Raw genomic sequence first — 20510 nt, forward strand, 5'->3', positions numbered from 1 at the left:
GCCACTTGGAGGTTCTCCAGGTGGTTCCACCTGCTGCAGGACCAGGGTAGGAATCCTAGGAATCCATGGGGCCAGCAAGGTCACTGTGTGCTTTGCCAGGAACCCAGGCCTGGAGGTCCCATGGATGAAGGCATGGGGGAGAGGCTGGGATCTCTGCACAGACAGGTGGTTGGGTGAGGGCTTTGAGAGCTGTGGACCACCCATCTCTGCCCTAGGTCCCCCAGGGACCCAGGCGGGCCTCCTGCTGGGAGGTTCCTGGATGAGGCACCAAGGTCCAGGCAGCATGTTTCCTTTTTCTTCTGTTTTCCTGGAGGATGTGTGTCTCTACAATGGAGGAAATAAGTTCAGAGTCTCCAGAGCATCAGGCCTCCTGGGAGGCTGGGAGTGTGCAGCTTGGAGCCTGGATAGTGGGCGCTCCCTGCAGGAGGAGCAGCCTTGCCTCTTGGGCCCAGGGTCAGTGGGGTTCAGCCAACCCCTGGCATGGGTCTGGTCTGTCCCCATAGGAGTCTACAGGCTCCAGGTCCCTGGCCTCCACCTTCCTTTCCCTGCCCTAGACCCAATACGCATGTGTCTCAGGAGCTGTGGCCGGCAAGGTGTGGGTCCCACTCTCCTCGGGGTCTCTGTGTTGATGTACAGGGCTGGGTGCTCCTCCACTGTGCCACAAGACCCATGTGTGAGTGCTTGTTGGTTGGCAGGTGCTTTCAGGTGCTCTTCCTTGGAAGTGAGGCCCGATCAGCTTTTGGGAGGCATTAGACATAGAGGAATTATTCTATGGTCAGGGACTCCCACTGGAGCCCAGGGAGAGCTATGGGAGGGAGCTCCTTGCCAGTGTTCAGGAGCACAGGGCGGCAGGGGAGAGGGGACTCCCTGGCTCAGTTCCAGCTCACAGACACCCAGAGTGTGGTGCCTGCTCCCAGGCTTCCTCCTGGGCAATGCAAGACCTCCTCCACATACATTAGGATGGCTGCAATAAAAACCATCAAATCACAGGTGTCACTGAGGAGGTAGTCTGTGTGCCTGGCTGCTGAGCCTCCCACTAGCCCTGGATCAGCTGGTTGCCCTCATGCTTCTGCTGAAGGGGCTGAGCTGGGCCATTTGTGAGGTGGCAGCACCCACTCAGGTTTTGGGCCTCGTGGCAGGTCATTTGGGGGGGGCACCATCTTTCTGTTCTGTGCTGCACATCCTGCCTGCCCACCCTGACTCCCAGATTTTCTTTCTTGTGAAAGTCTCTCTATTGACATCCACAAGCCACCCAGGGTTCTTCTCACCAGGCAAGTGGCATCCAAGTTGGGTCTGTGCCAATCAGCAGGCTGTTCTTGAGACACTAGTGGTGTGGCGGGCAGCTTGGTGTCTGCTTTTTGGGGTTCACTTTCCAGGGCATTGGTTGGGTGTGTTCCAGGTTCACTATAATACCAGTAGAGAAGCTCGCTCATGTAATGAAGGTGCTGTGAACATGAGGAAAGCAGGGCCGCTTCATCCCTGTAGAGGGATGCTGTCACTCACAAAGGGCTATGGCTGTTCCTGAGTACCATGGTCGCACACTATTTCACATGTGGGTTGGGCTGGGCCCTGGTGAGTTTGGAAACAAGGTGCCTGGTGTGGACCTTCCTCCAGGGCCATGGGTGTGCCAACAGCTCCCTGCTGTGGTGTTGATGGGCATAGCCACATCAAATCAGGTTAGACTTGCCCAGGCCAAAGTGAGCTCTTCATGTCAGCAGCACAGGTGCAGTGGAAGGAACTAGTGTGCCCAGGAGTGAGGGAGGGAGGAGGGGCCAGGCAAGGTTGGGGAAGGGTCCTCAGAGGCCATGGGAGTGGACTGGAAGGACTGGACAGTCCACCTGGGATGCTGTGAGATGCTTGGCTTAGAGGTAGCCTTTCAGGCTGGGGCTTGGTTGCTCTTTTCAGGAGGGTGAGACCAAGGACGGGTTGGCTGCTCCTGGAGAAAAAACAGGTGAACACAGCTCAGAACCCAAAGACCTAAGGAAGCCTGAAGGGAGTGACAAAAATTACACAGCTGCTATGACAAAGGAGAAGGAGCAGAAGAAACAGAAGGCCAGAGCATGGGCTGTCCCCACAAGGTACCAAGTCGCCAGCCCAGGCCCAAGGCACAGGGAGGACATCTGTGCCTGTTGAGGGCCGCTGGGATGAGTTCAGTCCAGGGGTTTCAGGGGAGGCGGGCTGGCTAGGCCAGGGACTCACACCCTACTCTCCACTTCTTGGCCGCTTGTGATGGGCAGCAGCCAGGGGTGATACCAGTAGAGAAAGAGGAGGTGGGCTGGGCCAGGAGCAGTTGGTGACCACAGTGCTTCCTTCTCTCTTCCAGCTGGCTGAAGCCCAAGGAGGGGATCACTGTGCACTTCCATGCCATCATCCCCCAGCATGTCACCTTGGACCCCGAGCTCCACACGGTGTTCATCAGGGGAGGAGAAGAGCTCGGATGGCCCGAGTGGAGAGACGCTTGCAAGATGTACTATGTTGAGTGAGTCCCGCGGCCCCCATCCCTCTGAGAGTGTGTTAGAGTTGATCAGTGAGTTCCCGGTGTGACCCTGATCCCTGGATGAGCGTGTGTTTTATATTCCCAGCATGCATGTCTTCGTTTCGCTTCGCTATGGCTCTTTTTTCTGTTCTAACTGGAAACAAAGCCCTGCCCTGTTCTAGACATGCTGTCTTGGTCAGTGTCTGTTATAATTTTGGGTCTATGTTCCCAGTGTTTGAGACCTAAATCTTCTGATGTAAGACTTCCAGATAACTGGCCAGTGTCTGTTGATTTGCAGGGACTTACATGAGCACGGGTCCCTCATCGAAGGCAGCATTGTCATTCCCAGGCAGAGCCTGGATAGAGCCATCCCTTATAAGTATGTCCTTCACTGTGGCCAAGGTTCCAACTGCACCGTGGAGTATGAGTACATCTACGAGCAGCCACAGAAGGCAGGCGAGCACGTGAACCGCTGCCTGTATGTCAAGTCCTCCCTCCTGTGCTCCGGAGGTAAAGGGCCTTTCCTGTGACACCTGTGTCCTGGCTTGTATGCTGCTGTGTGGAGTAGACTGCCTGGTCTGCATGGGTCCTCTGCTGTGCGCTGCCCCTGCTGTGGTTTAAATTATGCGAGAGAGGAAATGGGAAGGAGAGAGGACAAGCCAGAGGAAGGACTTGGGCAGTAGGAAGAGTGGTCCCCAGGTCCCAGGCAGACTCGGGGACAAAGCAGGGAACAGGGAGCTGCTGGTTGGCCCTTTCTGGAGGCAGCTAGGTGGTGACTGGAAGCAGAACAGGGTGTCGAGAGCTTCCTTGTGGTTCTCTGCTATTTGTCACGTTTTGTTGGTGGCATTTGGTTGGCTTCCACATTTGACTTGCTGAATCCTTGGAAAGAACCTTCTGCACCACTTCAGGCCCTCTAGCAGCTCTTTGTATGTGACCTTTTCTGTAGCTACTGGCTGTCCTGGCCTGCCTGGGCACCCAGTCCTGTCCTCAGCTCCCCCCAGGGCCTAGGATTAAAAAAAATATATATGTTTTTTGGGCTGACCTCAAGCACCTGGGCTCCAGAGGTCCTCCTGCCTCATCCTCTTGAGAGGCTATATGTCCACCATGCCTCCTGGCTATGTACTTAATATTTAATAACAATAGTGTATTCCGAGGACTTCAGCTTTTAGGGGAGACTGGACTTCATCAGATAATTCCACAAGCAAAGATGGAATTTCTGCTCTGACAAGTCCCACAAAGCAAGGGGCTGGAGTAGGGTCAGGAGAAGCTCCAGAGGAGGCCATGCCTGAATCAGCATATGAACCCTGGCCAACTGTCACCTGGCAGGGACAGGGTAGAGCTGGGGTGGCCGGACCAACCAATGGGACAGTAGTGTGCACAGTGCCTGCTTTGGGCCTCAGGAGTCCTGCTCAGCACCTGTCTTAATATTTCACTGCTATTTGTGTGTGTCTTTCTACACATAGGGCTTTTTTTTTTTTTTTTTGGTAGTAGGGATTAAACCCAGGGGCACTTTACCACTGAGCCATGTCCCCAGCTCTTTTTATTTTTTAATTGGCTTAGGGCCTCTGAAGTTGCTAAGGTTGGCCTTGACCTTGCAATCCTTTGCCTCAGCCTCTAGAGTCACCGGGATTACAGGAATGTACCATGGTGCTCAGCTACCTCTGACCACTTTATAAGTTTTCTGTCTTTTTTCTTCTCTTTCTTTTCTTTTTATTTCTTACTTTTTTTTTTTTTTTTGACAATGCTGGGGCCTCATGCATGCTGGATAAATCCTCTACCCCTGAGCTGGATCCCTAGCTCTTTTAAATTTTGAGTCAGGTTTTGCTAAATTACCCAGCTGCCCTCAAAATTTTGATCCTCCCACTTCAGCCTCCTAAATTGCCTGGAGTACAGCCAGGCATCATGGTGCTTGGCTAACTACTTTTGTCTTCTAATATTTTACAGTTGACGTCACTGGATTTTCTAGGTCTATAATTTTGTCTCTTGCAAGCTGGATTTTAGAGCAGACTTGAATTCAGTGCTTGCCCTGTAGTGGGCACCTGCTAGTATCTCTGTGTCTGCTGGGTAATCTTCACTGTCCTCTTTGGAGTGAGTGTTTCTGTTCCCAGTAGGTACTCTGAAGTCATTTACCAGAACAGGACTCACTTGCTAATGAGAGATGCAATTTTGGAATAAATGTTTAACCTGCATGTGGTCATGTTTAAAGCTTTTACCAGGCTTTCTGAACTGCATGTCTAAGCAGAGACTTGGTTTTAAGCTCATCACTGTGGGTTGTCTGGGATTTCTGTCTCTAGGGGCATGGCCATGGTAGTTGATGGAGTGAGTTCTGATTGCCTCAATTTACCAGAATCCTCTTGTTTTCCTTCCGTTCTTTCATCCTCTGACTGTGCTCCCCAGTTTCCTGTCTGTTTATATTTTAGTCAGGGCCTCCCTAAGTTGCTGAGGTTGACCTCCAACCTGTGATCCTCCTGCCTTAGCCTCCTTAGATACTAGCATTAAAGACATGTACCACTGTGCCCAGCTACGCCCCTGTGTTTGTCTTCTGGGATGGTGCCTTGGGCTGGTGGGTTTTGAGATCTTAAATGTGACATTTTTCTTGCTATCACCCATAGACTGGCATCAATATGATGATATAATTTGCACAAAGCCTCCTGGGACATTCCAGAAATTTCAGAACTTCTTCACTAATAATATGAAGAAGGAGGTGGTGAAGGGGAAGAAGATAGCAGCTGAGATCATGCTGGGCCGCGTCTTCAGCCACCTTCAGACCTGGAACCTCGTCAACTTGCAGAAATGCTTCACCCAGTTCCGGCAGTTTTATCATGTTGTCCAAGTGCCTATGATTTACGAAGGGAAAGCACAGCCCTGGCACAGCCCTGGCACAGCCCTGGCACAGCCTGGGCCTCGAAGAGGAAGAGGTATCAGGCTTCCCCTGGTTACCAGCAGCTCTGGTGTGGGTGGGTAGGGTCCCCTGACTACTACCGGTAAGGAGACCCTGTGACTGACTGGGGCAGGTGCTGAGGGGGCAGGAGGACCTTTCCTTTCCTTCTTTTCCTGCTCCACCTCTTGGGAATCCCCTGCCCCCATGTCCCTCCTCCTGATTGCACTTCTGAGCCTCACTCCCAGCACTGATCTTGAGTTCTTTCAAGGCCTAGGCAGAGTTGAAAGAAAGGGTGGAGCCCATCATTGCCCCTTCAGCCACACTGTGGCTTGGAGACAGAGATGGCGCTCTCTCTGAGTTTGACATTGAGCTCTCAGGAGCATCCAGGGGTCTCCCAGACCCACCTCACTGCAGGGTTTGGGACTGAGCATCCCTGTGCTTCTGCTGTTCCAGAACCTCAGCGTGCCTGGGAGTTGGGGAGGCGAGGGAGGTGGGACCCTCCCCAGAGCTCCCCTTCCTCAGGGCCTTGATCCCCTGCCCAAGAATCCTTCAGCCTCCAGGGCATGCACTCCATGGTGCCTCTTTTTTCCCCTGCATCAGGTGAGAAAACACCTATGGGAGTGTTTGAAAAAGCAGATTAAACCGGTTCTGGAAGGAAGAAGTGGGGATGCCCTGCCTGAAGGCTGGCCTGTGAGGAGCAGAATGAGAATAGGCTTGGTCCTCCTTTTCCTGGTGGAAGATACCAAACTTTGCTTATCAGAGGGTGACCTGACCTCACTGTGCTCCATCCTCTGCCCCAGCACCTGCTTTCCAGATGTCCTACACAGTGAACTCCACCACATCCTGGGCACATCTGAGAGGTATCCCATGTTTTTGTTTTTGTTTTTTTGGTCAGAGGTTTCATAGGCATTTATCATGATTTTTATCTGATTACAGAGCTAAGTGCTTGTTAGAGAAAGGCTGTGCACACACTGGGAAAAATAAAACCACAGTCATGTCACCATTTGCTCCTGTCATTTTCCTGGCATTGTTTCATTGCTAGTGTTGTTAAATTCTGTGTTCTCCCAAATATCCTGACTTCAAAAAACTTCACAGAGCCAGGCACCACGGCAACACTGTCATCCCAGATACTTGGGAGGTTGAGGCAGGAGGGTTGCTTGAACCCAAGAGCTTACAGCCAGCCCGGGCAACTGGAAAAAATAAATGAATATAAAATACATGACAAAAGTGTTCCTGGGAGGACCTTCCTCTTCATGCTCAGCATGCCTTAGCACTGGGGCCCAGGCCTGCCTGCAGATGTCACCTAGGAATGCTGCAGAAACCACAGGGTTGCTGTTCCTGCTGTCCCACCTGTGTTGGTAGCTCTGGAAGCATACTGCCCCTGCTGGGTCAGCCACAGCCTTTTATGTGGTTGAGGAGACCTCTTCTGAGCTGCTATGCTCAGACAATCAGGGTCTCCTCTGCTTCTGCTTGGTTTGAGCTTGGGTAAAATCAGACAGCCTTTCCTGAGCTCTTAGTACCTGTTGGTTTCCTAAGTTTTAAAGACCCAGGCAGTTGCTGTGGCCTCTGTGAAAGAGAGACATTGGTTAGGAAATCTACAAACAGCTGTGTGAGGGTGTGAGAGAAGGAAGAAGCATCTATTTCTGTGCCTGTGAGACACACACCATGAATTGTTCCTTTTAAAAAGTGGCTTTGTAGCTGGGCACAGTGGCACATGCCTGTAATCCCAGTGACTCAGGAGGCTGAGTCAGGAGGATTGCAAGTTTGGGACCAGTCTCAGAAACTAAAGAAGACCATGTCTCAAAATAAAAAAGGCTATAAACATAGCTTAGTAGTAGTGTGTCCCTGGGTTCAATTCCCAGTTCAAAACAAAGAAAAAAGTTTGCTTTGTGTTTAGGTTCACCTTTGCCAGACTGCCTGGTTTAAACCCTAGGCCCTGTGTGAATTCTTGGCTGGAAACCAAGGGCCTCAATACCTCAGCTGTTGTGTAGGTGGAAACGACACCCATGGGAGTTTGTTGGGATTCATGACATTCTGGTGCACTGGGATGGGGTCTAGGGAACTTGTCCCCCTTGCCACCCTATGTCTCCTGATCTGGAACTCGGTTCAGGTGCGCCACTTGCTACTTCTGCTGGTTGCTCTCCTGAGACATTGGACCACAGGGCAGGTCAGACACAGCCAACCACAGGTCACATTAGGTCTTGGTTCCCTTCCAGATGGCAAGAGTACTTGGTCAACCTGTGCCAAAGGTGCATAGACGCAAGAGTCGTCCACTGGCTGGGCATCCTCCCTGTCCTGCACTACTGTATGCAGCTGGTTCCTCCAAGAAAGGACTTTGTGAGCCAGCCTGAGGACATCTGGGCTGCCCTTAAGGGAATCTCCTTCTCTCAGTTTCAGGAAAAATGGCTAAATGAGTAAGTTGTAAAGCTGCATTTATATAAGCGCCTCTTGGAATAATGATTCTTTAGCACTTTGCCACTGAGCTACATCCCCAGTCCTTTCTTAAATTTTCAACTTTTGAGACCAGTCTTGCTAAGTTGCCTGGCCTGGCCTGAACTCATGATCTTCCTATCTCTGGAGCAACTGAGATCACCGGTGTGGCTACTGTGCTGGGCAGTCTTTCTCTTATGACTGTATTAATGTGTGTTTACTCATATGTGTGACAGACACTTAGCACCTCTGTGTGTCCCAGGACACAGCCCCCAGTACTGCAAACCTTAGTTCATGATCTTGCCTCTGACCTTGCCTTTTACCTGAGGTGAGGGGTGGTGATTGCATTTTTGCAGGGCTGGAGCAAGATCCTCTTTTTGCTGGCCATAATTCTTAGGCGAAGCAGAGGACTTCCACACTCTCTGCTCTCTAATTGTGAGAATGATGTGCTATCCTGTAGGTGGGAGGCTCAGGCCTCCTGGAGTGTGGAAGTCTTGGTGGGCAAGAGTACAGAGACAATGACCATGGGCTCACTGGGCCCTGCAGTGTGTACAAGACAGTGGCCATCCAGTGGGGAGAGGGACTGAAAATTGGAAAAGTCACTGTTCCTGAGATGTGGATGCACAGAGCTTGCTGAAGGCTGAAGCAGGAGATAGGAGCCACTTTCTGTGGACACTCAGATTCTGGCTTCTGCCTGGGGTACTGTGGCCCTTCTGTCAAAGGATTGAAAACTTTCATGATCTGAGTCTCGCTAAGCTACAGCAAAGCCCTGGCTCCTCTCCCTCATACTGCACAGCCAGGGAGGAAATAGGGGGGTGAAACCCACAGATAGCCCCAAACATGAGGAATTTATTAAAGGACCTTCAGAAAAATTGGAACATGTTCTGAACAGTTGGGAAATTTCAGAAGAGCATTGGAAACCATGGGTATTAAGAAAATTGCCAAGTCGGAAGGCCACAGATGACACCTGGAGGACAGAAGGAGACTCTTCTTGATGGCTCAGCAGCCACCTGGAGACAGCAGCGGGGAAGGGGCCAAGAACCAGAGGACTGGGGACTGGGCAGTAGAAATATCATGCTCACACAGAGAAGGAGCAGAGGGGAGAAAAGTAGAACAGAACTTCTGAGGTCTGTGGGTGAAAACCAGGTGAGAAAAGAGGAGAAAGAGGAGAAAGAGGCCAGAGGAAAGATGGAAAGATTGTGCTGGGTTTCCCAGAACAGAGAGTGCTGCCTAAGACTCCCCATTACCTAAAGACTCCAGGGAGGACAGGGGCAGGCCATTCACATCCAACACAGTCATGGCTGCTGGGCACAAAAGAAAGACTTTCTCCAAGGCAGCTGGAGAAAAGACTCAGTGAATCCAAGGGACTGTGGAAGGGTGAATGGAGGAGGGAGAGGTGGCACTCATACAGAGTGCTTAGCCTTCACATGGAGACAGGTTCAGTCACATGCTGCAGTGCAGACCTGTGCTGAGGACATTGAGCTAATGAACCAAAGCAGACCACAAAAGGACAATTACCATGTGATTCCACCCATGAAGTCCCTAGCATCCTCACACTCAGAGTAGTGTGGCTTGCCAGGGGCCAGGGATGGGGAGTTAGTCTTTAATGGGGATAGAGTTTCAGTTTTGCAAGATGAAAAAAGTTCTAGAGTTTGGTTGTGTGACAATGTGATGTCATTGACACATTGCAAATACTGGAAAATGGTTGAAATGCTAAAATTTAGGTTATGTTTACTAGAATTAAAAAAAAACCTAACTTTTAAGCCAGGTGTGGTGGTACATGCCTGAAATCCCAGAGACTTGGGAGGCCAAGTCAGGAGTATCATAAGTTCAAGGCCAGCCTGAGCAACTTTAAAATCTCAAAATAAGATTTAAAAAAGGGCCATGGATGAGGCTCAGTGGTTGAGTGCACTACTCCCCATTACTAAAATAAATAAATAAATAAATAAATAAATGAATAAATAAATAAATAAAATCATGATGATAATTAATTTTAAAAATCCACTGTCTAACGTAATTCTAGGCATGATTTCTTGACTTTTAGCACTGTTGTATTTTTGGGACGAGGCCATTCTGTGTGGTGGAGGCCATCCTATGCACTGTAGGGTGTCAAGCAGTGTGCCTGGCTCCCACCTGGAAGGTGCTGCTGGTCTTGCCCCCTCCCCAGTTCTTAAAGGCACATGTGTCTCCAGGTATTGCCAGGGCCCCAGGGTGGGCGAGGGAAGGGCTTGAACACCCCTTTCCCCACTTAGAACTGCACTTCAAGAGGCTAAAGGGGACTCAGAGATGCAAAACTCCAAGCTAAATAAATGATAAACTGAAATACTAAGCAATATGCATTCCACCAATTTAAAAAGCTGGCTGAGGCCCTGGGTTCCAACCCTAGCACCACAAAAAATAAAAAAAGTCAGAGCGGGAGTTATAGAGGAATAGGTGGAGAATCAAATCCAGTCCCCAATCAAGAGTCTGAGAGGAGGAACAGGCAGATCTGTACCTCTGTGGAGTTCTGTGCCTCCTTTTCAGGAACTGGTGGAGCAAATGGCTAGAGAATGAATATGGTACAGACACTGGGGAGAAAGCTGCAGAGAAACCAGACCCAGGTGTCACCCAGGGGCTTTAGTGCCCTGCATGACAGGACACATGGCCTTCTCAGGTGTGCCTGTGGAACATGGAGCAAGACAGGCTGCATTCTGAGCTGGACCACTCTCAGTACCCTAAGGTGGTAACTACTCAGTACTCAGCTGTGGTTAGGGTGCAGGTTCCTAACCACAGCTGAGCAGATGGCTCTCTGGAAAATCCTTACATGCCTATGTGTTAATGGCATGCTGCTTCTAAATAACCTCATCTTGAAGTGAGGAAAGGTTTTTCAGAGAAAACATGGAAAGCACAACCTACATAAGAAAAATTGTAGGGGGCTGGGCTGTACTCAGTGGCAGAGGCCTACTAGCAAGGGCGAGGCCCTAGGTTGCCACCTCAACACCACAAAAAAATAATTTAAATCCAATTTAAGAGAGAAGTATAAAACTTAAAACTTAAAATAAATCTGAATTAAGCATGAAAGCAGTCTTTGCACTCATTTCCACCACTGATAACTGCCATGTGTGGAGTGTCCTGTCCCCTTGCCCTCTCCGTCCACTGGGAGCCTGGTGCCATATTTAGGGTTGAAGGCGATAAGCTCAATTGTTCTCATCTCTTCTCTATTTTAGGAACCTTTTGAAATGAAAGCTAAATAGAAATGATTTTTAAAATTTATTTGTTTTTTTTAATTTTATTTATTTTTGTTATTTTTAAATTTATTTATTTATTGGTGCCAGGGATTGAAACCAGGGGTGCTTAACTACTGAGCCACATCCATAGCCCTTTTTTATTTTTTATTCTGAGACAGGGCCTCACTGATTTGCTCAGGCTGGCCTTGAACTTTCAATCCCCCTGTCTCAGCCTCCTGAGTTGCTGGGATCACAGATGTGCCATACACTTGGCTATTCTGTTCAGTTTTCATCTGATTCACTCTGTATGTCTGTTTCCACATGATGATGCATTGATATCATCATTAAAATCTGAGCTTTCTGGACCTTCCCAGCTTTGCTTTTCCTTGTCTTGAGTCTGTTCAGTGCTCTCACTGCTGCCCTGGTCTCTGTCCCGGTTTCTTCATTCAGGAACCAGTTTGTTAACTTCATGGAGAGGAAGAAGCAGTTGCTGAGTATGGATGAGTATCTCTTTCAATCCTGGTTCAGTTTGCTGCCTCTGGAAAGCCTGGTTCCCTATATGGAAAACTCCAATGAATACTTGAGTCTCATGCCTGCTAGCGTCCTGGACTCTTTCCTAGGGACTCACTACAGGCTGCAACGGCTTCAGAAGATCTCTAAGATCTCAGAAGATCTCTTGGAGGTTTGTTTTTGGGGGTAGGGTGTCAGGTCCTTTCTTAGCAAAAGCAGGTTACAACTGAACATTGAGTGCATGTGGGTCTTCTGTCCTGAAGGGCAGATTGGTGGAAGTGCCAAGAAATAATAAGAAAATTATTGAAATAAGAAATCCCTATTTCTTAGGGTGAAAGTTTGACTTTCCAAAGTTGATTCTTGTTTAGTAAATAGAGCACAAGAGAACAGTAGCCATTTGTTAGATATGAGTATTAGAAGGCACTCTGGATGTCACACATTTTATGCTTACTGTCTTTCTTTTTGGGGTAAAGAAAATGAGATAAGCACTGAGATGTAGCTCATGGCAAAGCACTTGCCTTGCAGATGCAAAGCCCTGGGTTTGATACCTGCTTCCAAAAAAAAAAAAAAAAGGAAAATGGCATAAATTTACAGTGTGCATTTCACTGGTTGAAAATGAAGTTTGGTGCTTGAGCCCTTCAAGGCTTGAATACAGGGAGAACAGGATGAGTCCCTGTGCCTTTTTCCCCTTCTTGGCACAGACAGCTGTTTCCTAGTTGGACCTTTCATATTTCCCTTTCTCTTTCCTGCCCTAGCATGTTGAGAATGTTTTCAAAATGCTGATGCACCTCATGGACATCTATCAGGATGTGTAAGTAGAGCAGCTGGTATAGCCCCTTCGCATGGGCTCCTATATGGTGTGGGCTGCCTGCTGTCAAAGTGGGAGGGTGGTACATGAGCAAGTGCCCCAGTGTCTTCTGCAGTTGCCAATCCAGCCATCCATGTTTTCTCCTCCTCCTCCTTCTCTTCCTCCTCCTCCTCTTCTTTCTCTTAAAGGAAATCAACAGGGCTGTGGATGTAGTTCAGGGGATGAGCACTTGCCTAGCATGTGCAAGGCCTGGGTTCAGTCCCCAGTACCAAACAAAAAAACAAACAAAAAAGCAAATAACAGTTCTTGGGTGCTGAGATTTTGCTTCATTCCCATCCGATCTTTTGACCTTTGTGTAGTCACTTATTTTTAAATGATCATTGTCACAGTACAAATGTATGTGTCCTGCATTTTTTAAACATTTAGTTCTACGTTTTTTGTAAGTTGGGCCAATATAAAACAAAAATCAAAGGTGGCCTTGCAGAATCATTTACTCCCACACCTGGAGTGACCTTTGACACCTGGAGGAATAGCATGGGAAACACAGAACAGGAATGTGCACCAGAGACCTGTGTGTTCCTGGAGCCTCTCAGCACTGCTGGTGCTCCCCCCTCCAAGCCCCTGGTGTGTCTGGACATGGGGCATAGCAGAGGGTCCCCCTGTGTGGCAAGCCCCTGTGACTTTGCAGGGTCCTTTCTCATATCACCAGGCTGTCAGTCAGTAAATGTGAAACCTGGTCATGCCAGGTGGAAGAAATTCTGTGCTCAGTGCACATTGTTCTTCTAGCACCCTCCCTCCCTCCCTCTCATGTCCCTCTGAATTTTTCTCCAAGTATATATCATATTTTAATGATTATAAATATTCATCCCTTGAGGTTTTTTGAATAAGGGAATGTATTTGCAAATATTTTATCTTGCTTTTGATAGAGTTCCAACTGCTGAGCTAAGACAAAGGAACTGTGTGTTCCATTTTTATCTTAGTCACAGCTTTAAGACCTATTGTCATGATAGTCTGGGGGAGAACAAGTAAATGCCTTCTTGTAGGTCATTTATTTTAAGTAAATAATTTATTTGCAGTACTGGGGATTGAACCCAGAGGCTCTCTACCACTGAGCCATACTCCCAGCCCTTTTTATTTCTTATTTTGAGATAAGGTCTTGTAATTTGCTGAGGCTGACCTTGAACTTGGCCATCCTCCTGCCTCAGCCTCCTGAGAAGCTGTGAGTACAGGCATACTTGTAGGTCTTTTAAAGGGAAGGGACTGGTAATTGATAATTGGTATTGTTTTCTCATTTCCCAATGACTTAAATGATCTCTCTGGACTCCTGGTGGGTAGGATTCTTGAGAAAACCTCATTTGAGTCCTACTTGACTGTGTGCCTGAAGCTCCATGAAGCTGTCTGCAGGATCATCAAAAGCCTGAGGTTTTACGAAATCCCCGCCTTGTCTGCTGAGATCATTTGCAGAGTCATTGGACTTAGACCTCTGGAGGTGAGTGGGATTTATGGACCAAATGTCATGCACAGGAGAGATCTGGGATTCCACACAGCCCGATTTGGAAGGGAACTAAGGGAGTTCTGGGATGGCTGGATTAGACAGAGTGGTCTAGTCAACTGTCAGGTATTCATTTGGCATTTCCTACCTGCTGGGTTCCACTGTATGCAGACTACACATTTCGCCCCTGGCCTCGCCAAGAAGATGACCCCTCCTTTTTCCTTGATTCTATTATTCACAGAAAACTAGAGCCTCTTTACCCCCCAAAAAACACATTTCTGTGCCTTGTATTCCCCGTCAGACTCTTCCCTTCATGTAGCGACACACCATGGCAGCAGAGTCCATGTCCTGCTGCCTTGCTCAGGCCCCTGTGCCCCTCAGCGTGCAGTCACCCTTGCCCTCATACCCAGAGGGAACCTCACTCTGATTCCTGCCACTGGAGCTCGGCTGCCCCTTGCCTTCACACTCTGTTCTCTCACCCGTGTCTCAGGGCAGCATCCCTGCTGCTGCATCAGGAGCTTTGAGTTGCTGTGCAGCTTCTCTACTGTGGGTCCTGAGCTTCCACTGTGGGTGATGGAGAATGGCATCTGTGGGTGACTCATTTTTTCAAAACCTTTTTGCACATCACCTCAGACCTGTGATGTCAGGGATGGAGATGGTCAAGTCTACATTTTCACCTGATTCCTTTCAGCCTTTCTGCTTTAATATACCACAGACACACTTTAAGAATTTCTTTTTTCAGTACTGGGATTGAACCCAGCAGTGCTTAACCACTGAGCCACATCCCCAGCCTTCTTTTGTATTTTATTTAGAATCAGGGTCTATGCTGAGTTGCTTAGGGCCTTGCAAAGTTTCTGAGGTTGGGTTTGAGGTTTTGATCCTCTTGCCTTGGCCTTCTGAGCTGCTAGTATTACAGGTACTAAGAATGTATTTTATTGATAAGATGTCTGCTTTCTCCTGAGTGGTACTATTTCATCCATCACAGGTTGGTGCCAGATCCCAATAAATGGTGCTTCAAAAGTTTGTCAATTATTTAGGGTTCACTTTTCTGCAGAAGGAAGGGTCCTCATTGTTGGTGGGGTCCCAGATCTGTGGTTACAAATATTCTACCTGTGCTGCAAAAACAAAATTTTTGCTGTGCTAAAACTGACCAAAGCAAAATCATGCCTGGGCATGTGGGAGCCTCCTGTCAGGTGGTCATCTGGGTGGCTGCTGTGAGGGTCAGAGCACAGTTCAGGGCCCTGCCGCTTGTTCAGCCTCAGGGTTGTCCCTGCAGTTCATTTATTGACCACCTCTGCCCAGCCTGGATGACACCTGGATGGGTCAGTGTGTGGCCAGAGCCATTCTTGGAGTTGGTGGAATGCCTGAGGCCCAGTACAAGGGACATACATGTCCTGATGAGGCATTCAGATTGTCCTGGAAGGTAGGAGGTGGCAGACCCAGGTTTTGTGCAGCCCTCAGGGGCTTAGGAGAGGCCTCTCTAAAGTGGGGCCTGATCTGTAGCTGTATGTGCTCCCTGGCACCTCTGGAGTGCAAAGAGAGAGGGGCTGAGGAAGGGTTGGGTCACCAGAGGCCTTGAGCCCCTGAAAGGGAGTGGTTCTGTGGTATGGTGATGGAGGTGGGGAAGAGAGAGACAGTGGCTGTCCCCACAGAGTACTCATGGGGAGAGAACTGGTCTGGCCTCCTGGCCAGGAGAGTGGCTGCTTCATATTCCCAAGGATTAAGGGCTGGGAGTTTGCATGACCTACTGGTTCAGGGTTCTCTGGAAGCTCTCTACTCATGGGTGCATTCTTCTCACCCAATCTGGAGAAAGCACAGGGCTATTGTGTGTGCCTCTGCTGGTGGAGGCTCTTGGTGAGGCAGAGTCTACTCAGGGACCTGAAACACCCGTACCTTCTCCCCTCCTCTCCCATGTTGCCCCTTTCATGGGAGCCCAGGATACTGGGAAAACGACAGTGCTTGTGTCAGGAGGGCTTCCAACAAGCATGGAGCTAGGAGGTGACTCAGGTGTGGGGAGCAGCAGAGTAGAGCTGGTAAACCTTCTCTCATGTGCCCACAGGACGTGACAGAGGACTGGGGAGCCGCAGCCAGGAAGGGCTCACTGGAAGACATCTTCCAGAGTGTCCTGGCCACCACGACATCCTGGCTGCGCACAGTGTTAGCAAAGAGCATGCTCTGGAAGGGTTCAACTGTCCTGTTCACATACCCCGAGGAGATCCAGGTGAGCTTTACCTGAGGCTGCATAGCCTCCAAGGGCAGCAGAGTGGGGAGTCACACAGTTGTGTCCTGTCACCAAGCACCGGACCAACAATGCCTTGATATGGAGGCCCGGGCTCATCCTGAACCTTACCTTGGGCCCTGGTCTCTTCTCTGAGGAAGGAACATTGCCCTTTGCCCAGAAGGGAGTCATTGATTCTGGTAGATTGTGATGGGGTGCAGTCACACTGAGGCAGGGGTTGCCAGGAGAACCTTCAGGCTCTGCTTCAGGTCTGAGGCTGTAAGCCAGCTGTGTGGAACTGGAAACAGAAGACCAAAATGACAGGAAGCACCTTTAGCTGGCAGCTGAGTGAAGTCATTTGACAAGACGGACTCCTCCTCCAAAACCTGGGACATGAGGAGGATTCCATAATAGTCACCCCAGTGCTGGAGAAGACAGCTGAGAGCCGGTGGGATCCAGGAGTCTGAGTCCCTAGAAGGCTACAGGGGGAGGAGGTAAAGTGGGAGGTCCTGCCCACCCCAGGCTTGCTGTCCAGCCTGGCTGCCTTTTCCCTGTCCTGGAAGTGGAAGATTGTCCCCCTTGAGCCACAGTCTTCCAGGGAGACTCTGGAACCTGCTTGGGGTCTTCACACAGAGTTGGTGGCAAGATTTATTGTGATATGAGGCAGGGGTACCCCAACTGTATGGACTAGGGTAGCCAAAGGGCCAGAGGGTTTTTCATTTCAATCAAGGACCAAAAAAATCCTCCCCCAACTGCTTTGTGAAGTTTGATACCAACAGACTGAAATCCCAGAAAAACACAATTGTATTATTAAATATTATTCCAGGATTCTAAGTAGTATAATCCCCAGGTATTAAGCATGAGTGGTGGGTAGCTGAGCAGCCACTGACAAGAAAGAATGATTCTAAGTGCAGTAGTAATGATAAAAACATGAAATTTATTAAACATCTACTCTGAGGTGGTTGCTGTGGTTATTCCTGTTTTTCAAATAAATTTACAAAGGTCTGAGGAGATGAATATGCTGTTGGTATTGTCAGGATAAGGGAGTTAGTGAGTAAGAGGGAGAAGAGCTCTATGGTATAGAAGGAGCTAGAAATAGCAGTAGGAACTCATGATTTAGATAGTTGCCCGCTCAGTCCATCAAGAGTCCTGTGGCAAAGGCACCCTGGGACCATGAGCACTTACGGAAGTAATGACACCCTGGGACCTGAGCACACCCACATCCCATCATGCCTTTTTGGTTTTTTTTGTACTGGGGGCTGACCCAGGAGCACTTTACCACTGAGCTACATCCCCAGCCCTTTTTATTTTTTATTTTGAGGCAGGGTCTTGCTAAGTTTCCAAGAATGGTCTGGAACTTGCGACCCTTCTACCTCAGCTTCGTGAGTAGCAGGGAATATAGGTGTACACAACCCCACATGGCCCAATCATGCCTTCTAACTCCCATTCCCACCACACAATTCTGTTCCTGGAAGAACAGCCTCCTCCATGGGTCAGTGGGGGATGCACAGGTGGGCCAAGAACTTCTTGTGCTGGAATTTCAGGAAGTGCTGAGGCTGCAGGCCCATCACAGGGATAGAGTTAAACTCATGCGGTGATCCAGACTCCTCCTGGGATGGCAAGAGGACTCCATGTGAAGTCTGGGGTTGCCATGGTAATCTGCTGTTGCTAACTTTTAACTTTTGACAACTGAGTGGTAGTCACGTTTATGATGGCAGAAACAGGATCAAGAGAACATAGAAATTATCTGGGCTACCTCTGCAGAATTTTTGTAAGTCTAAAGTTATTCTGTATTTTTTAAGAAAACTGTTGAAGATGCTCATGTTAGCCAAATCTGGTACGATTTGATTATTAAAAGGCAAAATGATAGGAATGGATTAAAATTCATTGATAAACAAAGAAGAAAAAGAGAAATAATGCACTTTTTATTTTTCTTTTGAAGAATGGAGCTAAGAAATATAGAAGAAATAATTGCAATAGAAAACTGTCACTCTGTAATCAAGGTATAGTAACTGATGCAGGCAGGTATCACCCAGGAATCCTGAGATTGGTGGGGGTGCCAGGAGGGCACAGGATTTCCAGTGTCCCACTGTAGAAGCCTTTATAGAGGAGGAAAGATGACTTTCACAGTGAAGAAATCTGGCAGATAAGCCTTAACAAAGGGCCAACCTCTCTGTCATCCCTGGTGGAACCAACAGGTTTCATGGGCCACTTGGTCAGGCTCAAGGTGTTTGGCTGGGCAGCTGTGGCAAGTGCAGATGTTTGGCCACACCTGATCTGAACTGAGTACATTTTTACATGGCTTGGCTTAGTAGTGTCCCAACCAAACCATTGTAATCATGGGAAAACTGTGAGCCAACTGGATCAAGAGACAGTCTACAGAATGACCTGAACTTTTCAAAATTGTCAGCATCAAAAAAGATAAGGCCAGGGAACTTCTCTAGGAAAGAGACATGACCAGTAAATGCATTGTGTGTCCCAAGGTGGACCCTGGATCCAGATGTCAGGTGGACATATGGAGGCATGTGGGCAGGAGCAGATGATCCAGGCTCCTGTCCTCCTAATATTGCCTGTCCTGAGCAGACATGGTAGTGGACAGATGTCTACCTGGGCTTGGAGACTTGTTAGAATGCTGCCTTCAAATGCCTTCAAATGCTTTAACAAAACCTGCTTCTTTTTTTTTTTTTTTTTGTACTGGGGATTAACCCAGGAGCATTCAACCCCTGAGCCACATTCCCAGCCCTTTTCTTCTTTGTTTTTTATTTAAAGACAGGGTCTTGCTGAATTGCTTAGGGCCTCACTAAGTTGCTGAGGCTGGCTTTGAACTCGTGATCCTCCTGCCTTGGCCTCCTGAGCCACAGGTGCCCCCATGCCTGACTGTTGCTCTCTTATCTGCAGGATATCCCTGTGGTGTTTACTTGTCCCTGTGGCTGTCACTTAACATGTGGATTTTGCAGGTCTGGAGGTGGCTGGTGGGAATAAACTTTTCTGCGGAACATGGCTGGAAGGAGTCACTGCTGGGGGACATGGAAGGGAGGCTCAAGCAGGTACCAGACATCAGGACACATTAGCATGGTGATGGATAAGCCCAGATCACTGGCAGCACCCAGGGCTATGAGCAGTGCACAGAGTGCGCAGGCCCTGGAACCTACGCCAGCTTTGTATTTCTGTTTCTGATCAGAACTTTGCAATTTGACTACAGAATGTGACATTCCTGAGAAGAGCTGGGGAATGGGATTGTTCAGTCACTGGGGCCCTAGACATATGTGTCCTCAAGCCCTCCATATACAGGTGCTCCAAGGGACCTGCTGGTGGCAGGGGCCTTATTAAACACAATGACATGGAGAAAACACACACAAAAATGCCCTTCATTTTGAATGAAGCCCTGTAACCGAGGAAAACTGATTTCTCTCTGAATGTTCTATATGGACCTGGTCAAATGGACATTTTAGCAAAACGGAAGCAAAGAAAAATGGCTCATTTTTCAAAATTTGCATGTTTTTGCAAGCTGCTTTTCTGGCTGCTTTTTTTGCAGCATAGGAAGAGTCTAAATTGGTTTCATCTATGCTCCTCTGTGAAGGGCAGGGAGGACATGCTTAGTGTAAGGCAGGGAAGAGGGGAATCAGAACAACCAGGTGTTCATACCCCCACCTGCCTTTGTGTTTGCAGGAGAGGCCCCTTTCCCAGATCTCTGCCTTCTGCAGCCCTCAGTGGGACGCCGCTGGCTTCAAAGACAATGTGGCCAGGAGCTTTGAGAAGTGTGTCATCGAAGCTGTGGGCTCTGCCTGCCAGGTGACCAATCTCTTCTTGAGAAACATTCTTGGGTTCATAGCTGCTTGCTGACATGGCTAGCTCCAGGCCCTAAGTGCCTGCCAGTTCCAAGGCCTGTGCTGACCAGGATTGGGTCCTTGGTGCCCCCTCCCTGGCTTGGGCCTCATGCTGTGATCCAGTGTTCTCTACCCTCTCCTTGACATGCAATTTGGCTTCCTTCTATAGATGCAGCCACACACCCTGTGTAACCACAGCAGTGTTACAAGCCTTGGTGCAGATGATCTGGTGGGCTGGGCCTCCATCTGCCCATTGTGATCCTTGCTGCTGGTTTGTTTATGACCTGTTCATTATTGCCCAGTAGATATATAGGAAAAGACTCCAAAGATTGACAAGGAAAAGACTCCAAAGGTTGACAAGACATCTAGGGAGGCTTATGAAGTTCAATAGACTCCATCCTTGTTGGGGTAGAGCACTTGCCTGGCATGTGCAGAGCCCTGGGTTCTATTCCCAACAAAAGGGGGAAATGTTACTATTGGTTCACTAAGCTTTTTTTCTGCAAAGTGGGAAGATGTTCTGCCCCAGTGCATGTCAAGGGTAGTCCCCATACAGTACCTATGAGGCTCTCAGGGTCCTGCTCTATTTCCTAGTGGACAGTTCACACTCTGTACAGACCTCAGCTTCATTACTGGCCAGTAGATTCCTGAGAATTAGAGGTCTC

General features: G+C 48.8%; 1 protein-coding gene across 1 annotated transcript in view; it reads left to right on the plus strand.

Moving 5' to 3' along the window:
* Nucleotides 1-1070: 1070 nt before the first annotated feature.
* LOC110597411 (E3 ubiquitin-protein ligase RNF213) overlaps nt 1071-20510 on the plus strand; it is a 53572-nt gene continuing 34132 nt past the window's right edge. Inside the window, 12 exon segments of the mRNA XM_078029831.1 lie at nt 1071-2078; nt 2324-2479; nt 2775-2986; nt 5089-5429; nt 5958-6217; nt 7574-7771; nt 11444-11675; nt 12259-12314; nt 13647-13800; nt 15863-16024; nt 18979-19068; nt 19691-19813. Of these exon segments, the coding sequence (XP_077885957.1) occupies nt 2020-2078; nt 2324-2479; nt 2775-2986; nt 5089-5429; nt 5958-6217; nt 7574-7771; nt 11444-11675; nt 12259-12314; nt 13647-13800; nt 15863-16024; nt 18979-19068; nt 19691-19813 (2043 nt within the window). The 5' untranslated portion in view covers nt 1071-2019.

The sequence above is a fragment of the Ictidomys tridecemlineatus genome, chromosome 13 (genome assembly GCF_052094955.1).
Source record: "Ictidomys tridecemlineatus isolate mIctTri1 chromosome 13, mIctTri1.hap1, whole genome shotgun sequence".
Lineage (NCBI taxonomy): Eukaryota > Metazoa > Chordata > Mammalia > Rodentia > Sciuridae > Ictidomys > Ictidomys tridecemlineatus.